The sequence below is a fragment of the Hibiscus syriacus genome, unplaced genomic scaffold (assembly GCF_006381635.1).
Source record: "Hibiscus syriacus cultivar Baekdansim isolate YM2019G1 unplaced genomic scaffold, ASM638163v2 tig00112501_pilon, whole genome shotgun sequence".
In the NCBI taxonomy this organism is placed as follows: Eukaryota; Viridiplantae; Streptophyta; class Magnoliopsida; order Malvales; family Malvaceae; genus Hibiscus; species Hibiscus syriacus.
This window is the reverse complement of record NW_024063348.1, coordinates 713,833-729,536: the sequence shown is the minus strand read 5'-3', so window position 1 is coordinate 729,536 and position 15,704 is coordinate 713,833. Positions and strand designations below refer to the sequence as shown.

The window sequence follows — 15,704 nt, the reverse complement described above, 5'->3', positions numbered from 1 at the left end:
GTCATCATCGGGAACAAAGTAATGAGTAATGACGGACAATAAGACAACGACCATTAATTAATTAGGTAAGTATAGATTAAATTATAAATATTTTATTGTTAGAAGTTATTTTTTAAAAAGTAGGATTAAATTAGAGTAATGTATAAATGTTGAAGACTAATTTTTTTATTATGCTAGTTTTATTAATGTTTATTTCAACTTTCGTTTAAATTTGATGCTTGGTAATTATTTTTGTAACATTGGATAACTCAAGTGATCAGTTTATATTATTTTAAACTCCGGTAACATAACCATAAACATACTAATAGATGAGTGACTATGTAAGTAATTTACCCTGATATTTTTTTATATGTACACGCGTGTTCTTAATGTACTTTTAACTTCTTCTTTTTAATTACAGTTGGCGATCAAATTCAATAAATTTTCGGTATTGTTAGTTCGAAATGTTGTTGGGATGACTTTTTTTTGTACCGAAAAGTTTAGTTAAGGGATAATTTTTTCAGTCTAGGGTCAGGGCTATTTAAGGTCCAATTGAGATTTATATAAGAATTTATAGATTGCTTAGCAAGAGTAACGATAGTAGAATTCGAATTTAACCTTACAAATTTAAATTTTTAAATATCAATTATTAGTACCAACACTCGTGGGCGAAGACACATAAATATTATATTATATTATATTATATTAGTAGTGTCGATTCTGTTGAACGTTTAAAAAGTAAGATAGAGAGCTCAGGGGTATTGTCATTTAGTAACATAAAAGAAGAGATGAGAGAATAGGAATAATGTTGCTTCTTATGTGCATAAAACCATGAGAAAAAGTTAAAAATCCAATGGAAATATTATATGTATAACAGAGCCTGGATAAAGTCAAAGGAAATAACTGGGAAAGGGAAAGCCTGCAAACCAAAGGGAGCTTGCTTTCATTTGCTAATTTTAGCTACTGTTTTTATATATAAATTTATAAGAATTACTGTTTATTTTTAAAATATGTATTTTAGTTTTTATAGAATTTAAAACATGTATGTATATGACTTGTGTACCTGCCACTAAATATTATTCATATTAAAAATAGAAAAAAGTAATGGTATTTAATTACTGAGTGAAAAATGAATTTTGAGAGCGTGGGAATCCTTGTGTCAGTTCAGCTTCTTCCTTTTGGAGACATTTCCTTTGTTTCTTTCTCTCTATACATTCTCTGTTCTGTTTTCTTCTTGGGTTTCCCAAGCGCACTCATATTTCTTCTCTCTTTTCTAATTTAAAAAATTTAATAAAAAAAATTATTCAAATTATATAGTAAATTAACTTTAGATATTTAAAGTTTTTATTAAAAGTATGTGCATAAAGTTTTCAAATGACATTTTAGGTGTTTGAACATTAATAGTTGTTAAATTTGATCGTTAAGTGGCGTGTATCAATTTTATAAAATTTTAAAAATTTTATTTTTAAATATAAAAATTAAAATTAAATTTATTTTTAAAAACATAATTTTTTAAAATAAAAAACTTAAACTTAAATTCGCCCGCCGAACACTCCATTTAACCGGATTCCAAAGCAGGGCGAGAGGAATCGTTGCTTGAATCATCATAATCGTTGCATGTTGTTGAAATTATATAACCACTACAATCACCAATTTTATGTTGCAATCATCGCGTAAAGAATGTGGGTTTGGACGGTGGAGGTTTGGGTAGTCGCAAGCCATTAGAGTTTCGATCGATTGTCGATATTGATGGCGGCCGATGGTGATAAGGGATTGAAATTAATGTTTTTTTTTTCTTCAGATTCTTAGGGATTATTTTTAAAAATAACAATTTAAAGCATTTTTCAAATACTATTCTATACGTCTTACACATGTCACTTAACATTAGGAACCTAAACGATTGTAATGTTAGGAACCTAAAGTATAATATTAGAAACATTAGATACATGTTTTTAACAAAAAAAAATGTTTAGACACCTAAAGTTAACTTTGAATATAATTTGAGAATTTATTTTTATATTAAGCTAATTTAAAATGTAAATATTTGTTTAAGTAATACTCAAATATTCATCCATTAAATTAAGGATTGTTTGTTTATTATTTTTTGGGATTAATTATAAAACAAGTACTTAGATTAATTTTTTAACTGATTTTAGGTATTTATATTTTGGGTAAACTATGTCTTTAGTTAGTCCACCTGTTATTATGATTCTATTTTGATCACTCAACTATTTATTTTTCAAAATCATATCTAAATTACGTTTTAATTTGGTAAAAAAACTTGCGATGATTTTAATAACTATAGAAACTCAATAAAAACAGGAACGTGAATAGAAGATTAAAATTTAAGAATAAAAAACAAAAATATAAAAAAAATACATACTTTTCGATTGGTAGAGATAATGAATTAAAATTTAGAAGAAAAGAAGAAGAAGAAGAAGAAGAAAGAAAACGTTTAGATCTAATGAAGGAGATGGTGCGTTTTACATTTAAAAAGGGGAAAAGAAATAGATAATTAATTTGTATCGTTGTTTTGTTTATAGGTTATAAATTTTATTAAATTGAACTCATTTATCATTTTATATAATGTGAGTGCAAGAAATTGGGTAGCAAAATAACATGGAATATAATTCCAAAAACCTAAAAAGAAAAACATAGTGTCAAATGAGGATCTCAGTTCATGGACCAGCAAATAGCAATATAGAAAACTGATGCCATTAAAGGTATAATAATTATATTTTTATTAAAAGAATAAAAAGATGATAAATTATTTTATATGTTTTGCTTTTCCTTTTCAAATTTTAATTTAATAAAAAGGAGAGAGAAAGAGAGGAATCCAAGTATTTCCAACAACTTTAAGACAAAATGAGGCTCAGAATTGAAAAGCAACCTTTGCTTTAAGACCTTGAAAAAGGAGATTTAGCTTAGGAATTTGCTTACCCACCATTCCTCTTTTTAATCCCCCCCTTTTTTTTTATCTTTTCAACATTATCATATCAAGATTTAAATTACTATCTATCTTTTAATAGACTTATAATTTTACAAGCTGCGTAGCTTTTTCTTAGAATACCTTGATTTAGAATTAACATAATATGAAGAGTCCCTCCCTCTTTGCTTTTGGTGTCTATATTTAGGGGGCAAAGGTTGGGGAGGGTTCATCTTCAACCCCAAATCTTCCTTCTTTCCCTCCCTAAAGGAAAAAGAAGGGTAACCCACAAATTTTAGGTCACCCCCTCCCCTTTGCCCTAGCTTTTCAGCCACCTTTTCTTCATTGTTTTATGCCAATTCAAAGGATTTTATTTGAAAATATTTGAAGGGAAAAAAAAAAGAAAAGAAAACCCACCATTTCTTTCCCTGCTATTTGATAATTACATTGAACCACGTTTTTTGGCTTGAGATTTCCCCATAAATACCTCCATTCACTTATTCACCAACGCAATATTTGTGGCCTTTGGGTTAAAGAGTGAAGAAGAAGAAGAAGATGGTGATGCTCGGCATCGTCATCCAAAATCTTTACCCTCTTCATGCGGTTTTTTTTTCATTCATAATACCATGACATGCAACCATGCATATGTACATACACATATATATGCTTCTTCATCATCAGCATGACATCCATGTATGTATGTGCCTGGCTCCCTGTATGCCATTTGCAGAGCCCATTGAACTTCGATAGCCTCCGTGAATGGCGTATGAGGAGCCATGCATGTACTCCATGTATTTCACATCTCTGTGTGCATATATATATATATATATCCATGAATATTCTTCTATTGCAGGCTTTTCTCTTCTTCTTCACTTGCTTTCCAGGCTCAAGGACCCCCTATTTTCCAGGTTTTTTTATCACTTTTTTTATTCCCAACAAAAGGTAACTCTTCTTCTTCTCTGATCATTTATATCAGCTTCTAGGGTTTTTTTTCTTTCTCACATTTTCCCGAAATTTTGGCAGAGAATAAAAATATTACCAAGTTCCCGTGTAAGTTTTATGAGCTGGTAATCTGTAGCTTAAAATTACAGTCTCATTATAAAAAAAAAATCTTAACTGTTCCTGACACCATGGAAGTTATATAAAACATTACATAAGGTGTCTTATCATTCTTGTAAATTGTAATTTAGTACTCTACTCTTGTCCGAAGTATCTGTCATTTGACCAATGGTAATAACGTCATTATTTTAGTTATTTAAAAAAAATCAAATAGTAACATGTTAGTCGATATATATTCATTTTTATGAATATCACCTTGAGAGATACATTTTCTCCTTAAGCGTACCTAAATATAATTATACAAACGTTAGAAGGGAAAATAATATACAGTTTTAAAGATAAAAGATAGTTTATTAGTTTCATTCATATTCCTCTATTTTTTTCCTTTGAGTTTTTGTTATTTAAACTAATTCTACTTTTATATATGAATTTCTAGCAGGGCGTTTATTATAAGTATTTCTTGTTGGTGTTTATATCTACTAGCCTCTTGCCTAGATTACCCTTTGGGTTTTATTAATAAATTTATTTTGACTGAGTAATATTTGATCGAATATTAATATTGTGAATTTAAAATAATATGAAAAATTATAAAAAAATAAATCCTTTACCAAAATGTTTATGATTCACTTTTTATAAACTATTGGTTTTTTCCAGTGCCTAAAGATGGAAAAAGTCTAAAAAGAGAAACAACGGTTTATTTGTTATATTTATATAATGAGATTGATTTGGAAAATAAAATGGATTTGAAAGTAAATGTGTTACTTTTCAAACAATAAATGTTGAAGAGAAAGTAATTATTTACTTTTTGATTTTAATAATAAACAGGGTGTTTAATGTCTGACCAGCCATGAACAAAATAATGGACTTTCCTTTTAAAAACAAATAATTCACGTTCTAGGGTTTGGCAAAAGTTAAAGTTTTATTTAGCAAGTGCGTAGCATTATCGTTATGATTATCGGTAGTCGCAAAAGGAATTGTAAAAATAAAATAAAAACGACCAACCCCTTATTACTAATATTGTTTTTAAATAATATATATATATATATATATTTATAATTATATAATGTGAATGCATCAAATTAGTGGTGAGCGTTTGATTGAGTCGAGTTGAGCAAAATTTTGAATTATTCGTATTGACGAGTCTTATTTTATAACTTAGAGTCGACTTAAATTTTTTCGAGTTGAGCCAAGTTAAAATTCCTAGTTTCTATTTAAATTTAATTGTAAATATTTACAATAATATGATATTATTTTATTTTAATTTAAATATTATTTTATAATCATATACAATACATATATTTTTTATATTTTTCATATGTAATTTACATGTACCATACAAAGTTGAGGGACTCGACTCATATTTCGACTCAAACTTAAAAATCAATATATTAATTATTAAAAAATTTGAGTTATTCTTGAACTTGAATTTTTTTTTAATTCGAGTCGAGTTTATGAAATTACAATTCAAAGTCAATTCGAGTCGAAATGAATCGAAAAAAATGAACATCTAGAAATAAATCAAATTTTGCTCACCCCTACATCAAATATTATGACCTTTCCCATACTGATGCCCGCAGTATAGGAAAGTTTTAGTGCAATTACCATTATCGATATCTTCGTAGGCATTAATCAACATGTACAATTTCGTTCAACAACCCACCCGTATTATTTGAGTAATTTATTAAAAAATAAACAAGGTGGATAAGATTTAACAACCGGTTTCAATACCGGAATAAATACGTGTATTTATTTTATAACAATGTGTATTTAATTTATTAGTTCAAATTAGATATTATATTTCTTTTGAAGTCATGAATTAGGTATTGTATACATTCAATTTAGGGGCGTTTTTCTCTACTTAGTTGCTCTATTTATAAATGATATAATTTGAATCTCTAACATTATTTAAGGAATATAGTATTTTATCTTATTAAATTAATTAATTATTAGTTAGTAAATACGTGTATTTAAATAGCACTTACATGACTACAAAGCATATATAATAGCGAATAATATGTAGCTCCATCCCAAGCCGTTTGATGTACTTTTCAATTTTTAACGTTAAGGGTGTAACTATGAGAAATCGAGGAACATGCTAAAACAAGACAACAAAAGAAAAATAAGGTTGCTTTTGTTTCTAGTACATCTGACGTGTTCAAAAATTCAAAAAATGATATCGAAAATTTTAGTATTTTATTTTTTAGAAACGAAATTTATTTATTTATTTTTAACATATTAAGTTATATTTAATAATTTTTTTAAAATAATAGGTATGCAATTACTGCCTTCCGAGACTTAGTATAAACCGTTTGAATTAGGAAGAAATCTCCAAACAACAAAATGCGTATACGAACAAAATAGTGAGAAAATTATAGGTCCTTATTTTTATTATGATTAAAATGTTACCTTATTTAAAATTAGTGACCTAAAGTGATCAAAAACGAACATGTGACCATAGTTTACCCTTTTAATTATTATACAAAACACATTCATATTTTTTTTGAGGCTATTCAAAAGTGTTTGATATGTGATTGGTGAATAGAGAATAAAGCTACACTGTGAAAGTGAGTCAAAAAGGAGTATTGGGTCAGACATGATCTAAGGGGAATCATGTTAAACATATCATATTTTATTCTTTCATAATCTTTTTTTTAATAATTAATTTAAAGTATAGTTTACTTTTTTGAAGAATGGCAGCACAGTTATATAATTGCCTGTCATTTCAATAATTGGCTAACTCAGCATGAATAGGTCAAAAAGCATTCTTTTCAAAGAAATAATTTTGTGAAGCTCTTCATCCTCTTTTATGTATTTATTACTGCCATTATTTGCTCATATGCTGGTAATGTTTATCTTATCTTAAACAGCAAAAGGCATGGAATCTCAGAATGCACGTTATTATAGTTTTCATTTTCTTCTCTGATAATAAAAATATTTTACACCAGTCTAAGATTCTTAATATAGATCTATTTTGATGTGATGAGTTGACTTCATATATAAAGTGCATGTCATCTATTATAGTTTACATACTGTATCCAACATTCGTAAGAAATCTAAACAACCTATATGAAATATATCCTCAATGTAATAAAGTGTTTCTCGATTATCGTATGGCATAATTAACAATTATGTTAATGAATCTTAAATACTTGAGTTTTTTTTTTTGAAAGATAAATATTTAGAGTTTTTTTAACATATGATTGATTTCACTCAGACAAAATCTTTTATATAAACAACAAAAAGCAAAAATAATTGTAAATTAATTTTGAACTATAGAATCAAATTCAATAAAAATAATAAAAAAATTGGTCTGAGGAATGAAACTTGGTGATGTGGAATTTTCCTCGGTGCGGCAATATGTTTGTTGCTTAAGTTTTAGAGATCAATTGCATGTTTTATATTACGTACCTAACATCTAAATTTTATTTTATTTTTGGAGTTAATGTTGATGACTAACATTCGGGGGTGTCTTTGTCGTAGGCATATACTGCATTTTATCTAACTTTAACTTAAAGTTTTAAATTATCATCATAACAATTGACAAGATAACATCTTCAATGTGGATTGAACACATATAAAATTTAGATTTAAAACCTACGAAATTTCAAAAGAAAAATTTATCATTGAATCAAAACCTCGTCAACTTAATCATACATTTTCTGAGTTTATGTGAAACCAATAATAAATACATCGTACATCGACGGTCTATATTTTAAGCTCTACTAGTAAATTAAAGCACCACGGTGTCTTCCTTTTTATTATTTAACTTACTTGAAATTAAAAATTAATCAACGAACCTAATAATAATCCTTCAAACCATTCATTTGCCATGTCAAATTCATATATCCTATTTGCTTTTTTTTTTTTTTTGTTTGAGCAAACCAGACAATACTCAAAGCAAACAAATTAAATAAATCAAAACCTTCTAACTAGTTCCAACGTATGAAATCTTTCGCTGTATAAATCTAAAGATCCATGACAGGCTACATTAAAGAGTTCCTTGGGAACAACATATATAATAGACCTAAACATAGAATCAAAACAAGCACAATGCCATGATGATTTTATATATTTTTTACATCATTTAGCCATCATATTCCCCTTGTGCAAACTTGTTTTCCGGATAGTAGACCGCAATGACTTGATTTCCACCGAACTTCCTACCATTCATTGCAGCTTGAGCTTCTTTGGAACCTTCAACATCTGAGTACTCCAGAAATACCTAATCACACCACAGAGTTACAGTCAGTAACACCAGGGGGTAATACTTTGGAACAACTTAGTAGAAATAACTATGATACTTGGCCTTGGATGTGAATGTTAAATACAATTACGAGTCCAACACGGCTATGTACAATTTTTTTTAAAGCTTTTACATGTATTAGGAGGGGTTTTGGATGGTCATATCCCATTAACTGTGACCAAGTATTAAACGGGATTAAGAAAAAAGAATAGGCAGAACAGCATTGAAGAAAATGTAAAAAAGCATCAAAACTGACCTTCCCGACACCCGGAGAGGGTTCTCCATGCGGATTTGGGCGTGGAATGACAACATTCACCAATGCACCTGCATATTTCGTGTAAACATTTCGATTCCACAGAGGAGAAAAAAAGACGAGTTTCTTCCAAATAATAAAATTAGAGAAAGCAGTATCAAATATATATAGGTAGAGGGTTAGCAAGTCTTCTGTCTGAGTATGTTAGGCTTGATTCTTTATAGCAGAATGAAGAACAAGAATGTGCTGTAAAACAGAAATATAAACACAAAAGAAAACAAAAAAATTAATAATAAAAAAAAAGACATCGCATCACATGTTAAAATAGAGGCATCAGATTATTTAAGAGCGGATCTGACCATATTTTCCACCCTCTTGTCTCATATCATCCACAATGTCTCCGTACTCATCATCATCTCTGAGATCGTCGACATTAAGTGCTTGAGTCAAACACACAACCTTTGTTGGCATGCCTTGTGGTTGCAAAATAAGCCTCTGAAAAACAAAAAGAATAAGCAAATTAGCCAACACACCATACCTAATAACACCAGAAATTGCAAGAGGCACGATGGTATATGAGGCTTAGTATGCCATTTGATACTCCAGTTTGCCGCTTCACAAATGTGATACCTATATTTGTTGAACATTACACATCTGGTACCTGAATTTTTTACTTCTACAAATATGGTACCTTTGTTTTCTTTTTTACCAATTTGGTACCTATAAATTTCAGACATTCCACGTGGAGCCAATCATTTTGGTAATGTTTGACAAATACACGTACCAAACGTGTATTGTCTGAAACATAATAAGTACAAAATTGGTAAAAAAAAGAACAGTTACCACATTTGTAGAAGTGCCAAATTGAGGTATCAAATTGGTTTAAAAAACAAGTACCACATTTATAAAAAGTGGACAAATTATAAAAGAATTCTAATCTTAACCTGCAAAGCAATTTGCTGCTGTGCATGCTGGAGTATACTTTCTTGCTCGGGTTTAGGCTGGGTGGCACCCTGGTTTGCTCGCCTAACAGTGAGAGTTTTATCACCCATTTTAATTCCATTTAGAGCAGCACAAGCTATATCTGTAACTGATAGATCTTGATAAACACAAAATGCATAGCCTTTAGAGTTTCCGGTTTCTCTATCTTTTACTAGATCAAAGCCTCTAAGAGGCCCAAAAGATTCCAAAAGCTCCCTGATCTGTGCTTCTGTGAAGTAATAGGGAAGTCCACCAACAAATATTCGGTCAGGGCCCTCAAGCCCACCAGCAGAACCCGGAGTTAGACCCACAGCAGCTAGATTAAGATTGGGATTCGGCTGGCTTGGACCAAGAGTTGCAGCAAGCGACGGATTATAATCACTAGGCCTTCTCACCTTCACTGGAGCTCCCTGAAATCAAACAAGTCAACACAATTTACAGCAATTAAAATAATCTGACATCAGGTCCAAAATAAAATGAAGATAAAAATACCTCAAAGATAATCCCATCTAAAGCCATTGCATTACTAGCCTCCTCAACAGATCTCATCTCTACAAAAGCAAACTTCTTTTCGTGGTTTATGTACACATTAACAACAGCATCCCCTGAATATATAACAAAATAACGGTGAGCAGCTATATAAGAAAAATAAGGCAGGTAACTCAGTCAAGTAATACATGGAAAAAACCCAAGGATACCTGGACCGGCAGTGTTTCCACCAATTGCAGCCATGACATGGCTGAAAAAAGTTGCAACTGACTGTAATAATCATTAAGGGTCAGTATTGGTTTTATTTAATCATAGCTTGGTACAACAGTTTCAGGTAGAACCTGTTCATTAGCAGTAGGAGAAAGCCCTCCAACATAGACCCGACGTGCATGCCTAGTTGCCTGAAATCAAAAGATAAAATCAAAAATTTCTGTAATGTAAGAAAATATTTTCTAAAGAGAGGTACACCTGACATATCATGCATAGTCCATCAAACCTGCTGAGTCATTGCCTGAACTGGCATAACAGGGAGAGCGCCAAATGGCTGCAGCAAACCAAAATTAAACAAAGTTACAGCACATAAAGCAGCTCGCAATATCAGGAGCATGAGAGCAATATATACCTGTCCGGTTGTAAGAGGAAACATGTTCAGAAACACGCCAGGTAAGGTTGGGTTAGTAGTCACAGGAACCTGGCCTGAAAGGAAATTCAGATTTCATATGAGGATATAGTAATAAATTAAAGTCACAATTCTAAAGGCAGTGGGTTTGGCATAGGACTTCTGCGCCTCATTTCCATATCATATGCAAACCTCTCATAAATTTGGAGATTGAAAAAAGAATCCATTGCAAGCTAAAGGTGGGGGAAATATTTAGCAAGACTACCAAAACAGGCAATAGTTGCCAGTTGAAGACGTACAATACCATCAAAACGGGTGCATTGATTCCTCCTTGTACATAAAAGCTACAGAAATCAGCTCACACCATTGCCTTCTTAAAAGCAAAGACAAACATAGAAACAAAACAAACAAACACCAAACAGAAGAAAAAACCAAAACCCTCAGTTCCAGAATTATTTACCAAGAACAATAAAATTTAAAAAAAATATTATATCATTCCAAAGGTCACTGCTTAAAAGGTAATATATACAAAACAGAAGAAAAAATACTGCTTACCAAAACCAGACCAGTATTTCGATACGAACTTTCCACACTAGATCATCCAAAAACAAAAATAACAGTTAACAAGGTACAGCAATCTTAATTTTCATGAACAGAGATATACCTGCAGCAGCAGCTGTCACAGCACCAGCAGCTAACATTGCTGAAGCTGGAGGGGCCATGTCAAAACCACTAATCCTTTTGCTGCAAAAGAATGAAGTTCAGAACCAATAAGTCAGGGATGAGAATATACAACTATATATATTTTTTTACTAATAATCATGTTCTCTATGAACTACCTCTTTGAGCGTGAGCGTGAGCAAGAACGAGATCTTGACTTTGATCTGTGCACAGATCTACTCCTTGAGTGGGATCCGGACCGGCGCCTATGCCTATCCTCCCTGTCTCTATCATAGTCCCTTCTTCTGCAAAATAAAGTTTCAGCAAAAACACTCATTAACCAATAAAGACAATTAACAAGAAGGATAAAAATGATTCATATTAGAGCTAACATTACCTGTCATAATCTCGACTGCGGTAATAATCATCATCATCCCTATCTCTTCCTCGATCCCTTCTATCACTGTGTTCCCTACTACGATCCCTATGACGTTCTCTGTGATGGCGTTCACGATCGCGATCCTTTTCTCGGTCCCTATCCCTATCCTTGTCCCTATGACGATCACGGTCCTTGTCAAGCACTCTTTCTCTCTGCTTTTCCCTGCTTCTAGAGGACTCTCTCTCAAAATCCTGGGACCCATACTTTAAATATTTAAGATTGCATTTAATTATATCAATAAGACCCAAAGTAAAATTGCATGTAATTCATAACACTAAAAGCCCAAATGTAGAACAGGCATAAAATTTTATTGAAAATACTACTTGTCAAACTAGACAAATTTTTTGAGGAACATAGAATTGAAAATCTAATTATATGTACATACTAAAGGTATAAAATAAGAAAAAAAACCTGCAAAACATAGTTGATGGAGATATAAACATTTAGGCTTGCCCAACCCAAATAACCGGGTTATAATTACTCCTATCTCCACAATCATATGGGATAAAATCAGGAAAGATAAAACTGAAGCACCATCTTACTTTAGTTCTGAGAAACTCATGTTTTGAAAACCTGGTCTGTATAAAAAATAAAATCTCTCATTTTCTGATGTTTATGTTATTGGACGTAATAGATATCGCTCAGTCAAACTACCAAAATTTCAATATACACATACACCCTAAATTCAAAGAAAGCCTTGAAAACCTCATTTAAAGCAAAAAATTATATATATACAAACACTCGATTGCTCCAATTGCCAACTTTCTGCAAATATTTTCTATTTCCTATTTACACCTTAAGAAGTTCACTGAAAAGGAAAGGGAAATGATACACAGTATAATCACGATTGACTAAAAAAAAGAGACTAAGATACAACACTAATTATGCAGTAGTAGTTCAATTGAGAAATAAAATCATATTACATATTATACATTTGATTTTCTTATCCATTCACGATTTTCCCATTTTTGGGCTAAAAATAACAGCAATAAATTCAAAATTTTCAGTGAAAATTTTCCAACAAAAACCTATAAATTCCTTCAAACATGAATCTAAAAAACGATTAAACATATGAGGAGGTGAAATTAAGCTAAATTCATCGCGATCTAACCTGATGATTAAAATCGTTCTGATTATCAGAACGAGACTTAGGAGAAGAACCTCCGCCATGACTGTTTTCGATGTTATCTCCGTTTCCTTGATACCGCGCTTCTTCATAATCAGTCATTTTTTCTTCCGATGCTTTGGTCGGAAATCCGTTAAGTTCGAAACCCAATTGCGAATTCCCGGAATCCCAACTCGCTTTGTCGGCTGGACGTAGGAGGAGGAGCTAGCAAGTAAGCAAAATAGGGCTTTGTTTTCCCTTTTATTTAAATTCCGGAATTGGGGATTGTAAACTTGGGGGGTTTTCTATATAAAAATACACCTGGGTTTAATAAATAGTTCTGTGATAGTACGGCCCATAAAAAGGGGAGTATGACTTGGGCTTTCTCTTATCATCGTTTTGGGCCCTTCCCTTTAAATAAATACTCAATCTCTATTCTTGTTAGGGTGTAATTCATAGGGATGAAAAAATAATTAAATTCCATGGATTCCAACCTAATTCGATAATATAATATTAACTCAAATTTATAATTTACTTGTTAAATCAAAGAAGAAGATTTGTCAAATCAGTTTTAGGTCAAACGTTTTATAATTTACTTGTTAAATCAAAGAAGAAGATTCATCAATAAGTGTGGCATGATTGCTGGTGTGATATTATTTCTTTTCCTTTCAATTCCCAACTTTTTAATTCTAAATGGCATTATTAAAAATAAGTGTAATCATTTAGTTACGGGAGATTCTAATTTCATAATCAATCTTTTAGTTTTATCAATTAAACTACTTCATAGTTTAAATGATGTTAATCAAGTCATCCTTTATTAACATTTGATAGAGGAGTTGATATGACAATTAATAAAATTGATATAATTATACATGTGATCCTCATTAATTACACATTTTACCATTTTGGTCTTAATTTTAATTTGATGTAATAAATTTAATTTCTTCAATTAGATGGTTACATATACCACTAAAATAAACTGGTAAAGAATGGTTTTAAGGGGCTCAAACTTGAGAGTTTGGGGAGAATAAGGCATGCTCTAACCACTAGGTCAAATCTCACATTTGACTTATAAATTATAATAATATATGGGATAAGATCATGTTGCATAATGTGAAACTATTTTAGTTTTATATAAATTTAGGGTCATTGGATGAGTAAAAATAGATGGTTAAATGAGAATATATTTACTGGGGGGAAAACAAAGAGTTAATATCAACCATCTATTTTCACTCATCCAACGATCCTAAATCTATGTAAAACTGAAGAGTTTTACATTGCGTAAGTGGATCCTAACCCATAATATACATATATTTGATAACTAATACTCACCATAAATATAGGTACTCAAATCCGAAACATATAAGAAAAATAACATTTTCTTTTTATTACCAAATCCGCTCAATAAGTTAATAATATATAATACTCTTATCAATAAATAATTGAATAAATTGTTTTAAACCAAGATTGAATAAAAAAATCATTAAAAGCTAACTCGGAACTTCCTAGAGGGAGCAAAAGCCAATGAGTTCAATAAAGTCATACTTATGTTATTATTATTTTAACAAAATCGATAAAAAATTACCTAAAATATTATATTTATATCTAAAATATTAATATTTTTTTAACATTTTTGATAAAGTGCCTAATAATAACAAAATAAGCAGAAAAATAAAAAAATCGGTAGCGTTTTACCAGATATGTTAACAAAACCGGTAAAGCGTCCAATAATAACAAAACGGGTAGAAATAATATTGTTTTCAATAATTTTTTACTGATTTTGTTAAAAAAAATAATAACAAAACCGATAGTACATTTCTTTAACCGTATATTAAATCTGCCGCACGTGAGAATTTCCCTAAAAGTATACATTTACCCTTATCCTAAAAGTATACATTTACCCTTATTGCTTTCTTCATTATTTGATAACACCCCAATCTTCTATATGTACTTGCACGTGATACTATACATACATGCTCACGGGCCGGGTTGATTTAACCACAATTTTAAATATTTAAATGTATATGTTTTATAATTAAAATTAAATATACTTTGTTATTAAATAACACTTTAAATCAAATCAAACTAAACCAAATGAAATAAGCCCTGGAATATATATATATATATACCATAATTAAAGTCTTTAGAGTCCATAAGTAGGATTCAAAGAGTGGCTCATATTCTTGTTAAAAAAGTAATTATTTTAAAATTATTTGTGAAGTTTGGAAAACAATATAAGCAGTGTCTCAAATAATATATACAGGAGAGATTTATTATTAAAGTATAAAATAATATAAGTACATAAACTTATCAATTGGAAATAGTGATCAAAAGAAATGTTATTTCTCCTAGAGGTTTTTACTTCAAACAGTTATATCTATAAAGTGTATGCGTTATCAATAAATTAAAAAATTATAAATAAATATTACTTCTTATAATCACTTTAAACTATTAAGAAAATATAAACGCATATGCATCGATTTGGATGTCAAAGGTTTAATGGATGAGAAAGCATTAAGTCAGTTTTTAAAATTTGCAAATAAATGCACAAGCTAGAAAACCAACTTTACATTACACACATTGTTTAAGCTTCACATATAGGCTGTAGAAACCGACATATGTAAATTTTAATTTATAAAAATATTTTTATTTATATTTGAACAGTTGTATATGGAAGAACAATTCCAAGACTAAAGGCCGACCATATTGCTCATCCAAGATACTCGTTTCAGCAAAAAAATATAAAACTTGTTTAAACAAAGTAACTAATAATATTGCGATTTGAGCTTATTCAAAAAAAAGTTTATGAACTAAATATTAAATTTAAACATAATAAAAAAAATCAAAACTAAAATTATACCAAAAGGTTGAATAGTAAATTGGTTTGTTTTTTCAAAGCTGTTGTGGGGGTAGAACCGTGGGAGACATGTCCATAACAAATGACTATCTAT

At 30.2% G+C, this 15,704-nt stretch overlaps 1 protein-coding gene across 4 annotated transcripts; it reads right to left on the bottom strand.

The window, feature by feature from the left end:
* Nucleotides 1-8,048: 8,048 nt before the first annotated feature.
* LOC120180793 (splicing factor U2af large subunit B-like) lies at nt 8,049-13,011 on the bottom strand. Of its 4 annotated transcripts, none has more exons than XM_039186086.1 (13): nt 12,760-13,011; nt 11,607-11,851; nt 11,389-11,514; nt 11,214-11,293; nt 10,553-10,626; nt 10,427-10,474; nt 10,272-10,331; nt 10,140-10,200; nt 9,934-10,046; nt 9,405-9,851; nt 8,820-8,955; nt 8,464-8,531; nt 8,049-8,186 (listed from the first exon to the last, which is right to left on the bottom strand). In XM_039186086.1, exons 1-13 carry the CDS (start codon nt 12,874-12,876, stop codon nt 8,049-8,051), a joined length of 1,713 nt encoding a protein of 570 aa, XP_039042017.1. In that variant the 5' UTR covers nt 12,877-13,011. The 4 variants fall into 4 exon arrangements, 3 of the variants coding, with proteins under 3 accessions (XP_039042017.1, XP_039042019.1, XP_039042018.1); XR_005521708.1 differs by having other exon boundaries at nt 8,155-8,186; nt 8,464-8,706; XM_039186088.1 differs by lacking the exons at nt 11,214-11,293; nt 11,389-11,514; nt 11,607-11,851; nt 12,760-13,011 and adding an exon at nt 11,105-11,134.
* Between the last annotated feature and the right edge of the window lie 2,693 nt (nt 13,012-15,704).

Coding starts and splice junctions, on each gene's coding strand:
- LOC120180793 (XM_039186086.1), bottom strand. CDS start 12,876: ATGACTGATTATGAAGAAGCGCGGTATCAAGGAAACGGAGATAACATC. Junction 11,294..11,388: donor TCACGCTCACGCTCAAAGAG/GTAGTTCATAGA, acceptor ATTCTTTTGCAG/CAAAAGGATTAGTGGTTTTG. Junction 10,332..10,426: donor TTCAGGCAATGACTCAGCAG/GTTTGATGGACT, acceptor TTTTGATTTCAG/GCAACTAGGCATGCACGTCG.